The sequence below is a fragment of the Acanthisitta chloris genome, unplaced genomic scaffold (assembly GCF_000695815.1).
Source record: "Acanthisitta chloris isolate BGI_N310 unplaced genomic scaffold, ASM69581v1 scaffold8536, whole genome shotgun sequence".
Classification (NCBI taxonomy): domain Eukaryota; kingdom Metazoa; phylum Chordata; class Aves; order Passeriformes; family Acanthisittidae; genus Acanthisitta; species Acanthisitta chloris.
The window spans coordinates 863-1,645 of record NW_008676432.1 but is presented as its reverse complement, the minus strand read 5'-3'; the positions used below and the strand labels follow the sequence as shown (position 1 = coordinate 1,645).

The 783-nt window shown below is 55.6% G+C and overlaps 1 protein-coding gene across 1 annotated transcript in view; it reads right to left on the bottom strand.

Annotated features, from left to right (window-relative positions):
• The window catches only part of IL12RB1 (interleukin 12 receptor, beta 1), a 4,545-nt gene extending 4,181 nt beyond the window's left edge, over positions 1-364 (bottom strand). Inside the window, exon 1 of the mRNA XM_009076130.1 lies at positions 319-364. Coding sequence (XP_009074378.1) covers positions 319-364 — 46 coding nt within the window. The remainder of the gene's footprint in view (positions 1-318) is intronic.
• Between the last annotated feature and the right edge of the window lie 419 nt (positions 365-783).

The following is a 783-nucleotide window of genomic DNA, read 5'->3' as shown; positions in this document are numbered from 1 at the left end:
TCTCCTGCACCCCGAATGGAGGACACAGCAACATAGTTGTTGCCTGATCACCACGTTGCTCAACTGGGGGATCAGAGCAGCTTGATGAGCAATTGTCACCCCAAACCCCCCATTTCCCCCTCCCAGGCACTGGCCGGTGCCGCTCACCTCATCTCCCACCCTCCGCCGGCGAGGAGTCACTATCTCTACTCCATCCCTGTGGTTTTGGGTGAGCATCTCCATCACAACACCAGCTCCCTGGGTCTTATCACCCCCAAATCATTCACTGAAAGTCTTCTGAAGTTATCTCTCATCTCCCACCACCGCAGAAGCACTTACCGCCCTGCGCCAGCGCCGCCAGCGCCGCCAGCAGCCACCCCAGCATCGACCACCCAGCGTGTCCCACACTGGATCTGGGACTGTGCTGCCTGTCCTGGCTGCCCAATGTCCCAGCACACAACGAGTGTCCCTCTCGGGCTCGGTGGCAGCCTCGGTGCTTCTCACAGCTCCTTGCACCCCGTGTTTCCTCTTCTGCTAAGAGTGTGCCGAAGGGCTGTCGTTCCCAGGCAGGGCAGAACTTGAGAAATGAGTACATACCTCACTTTTACCAAAAACAAAAGAGAAAGCAAGTAAAATATCCCCCTTTTCTGCCAGCAAGGCTGCCGGGATGCAGCCAGCCCTGCGGCTGTGCCACGTGCCCCAGCAGTGGCGAGAAGTGCAAGGTAAGTGAAAAATGAGTCTTGGGGTTTTGGGGGTTTTTAGTTTTTTTTTTTTAGTAAACTTCACAGTGTGTTTTTGATCCTC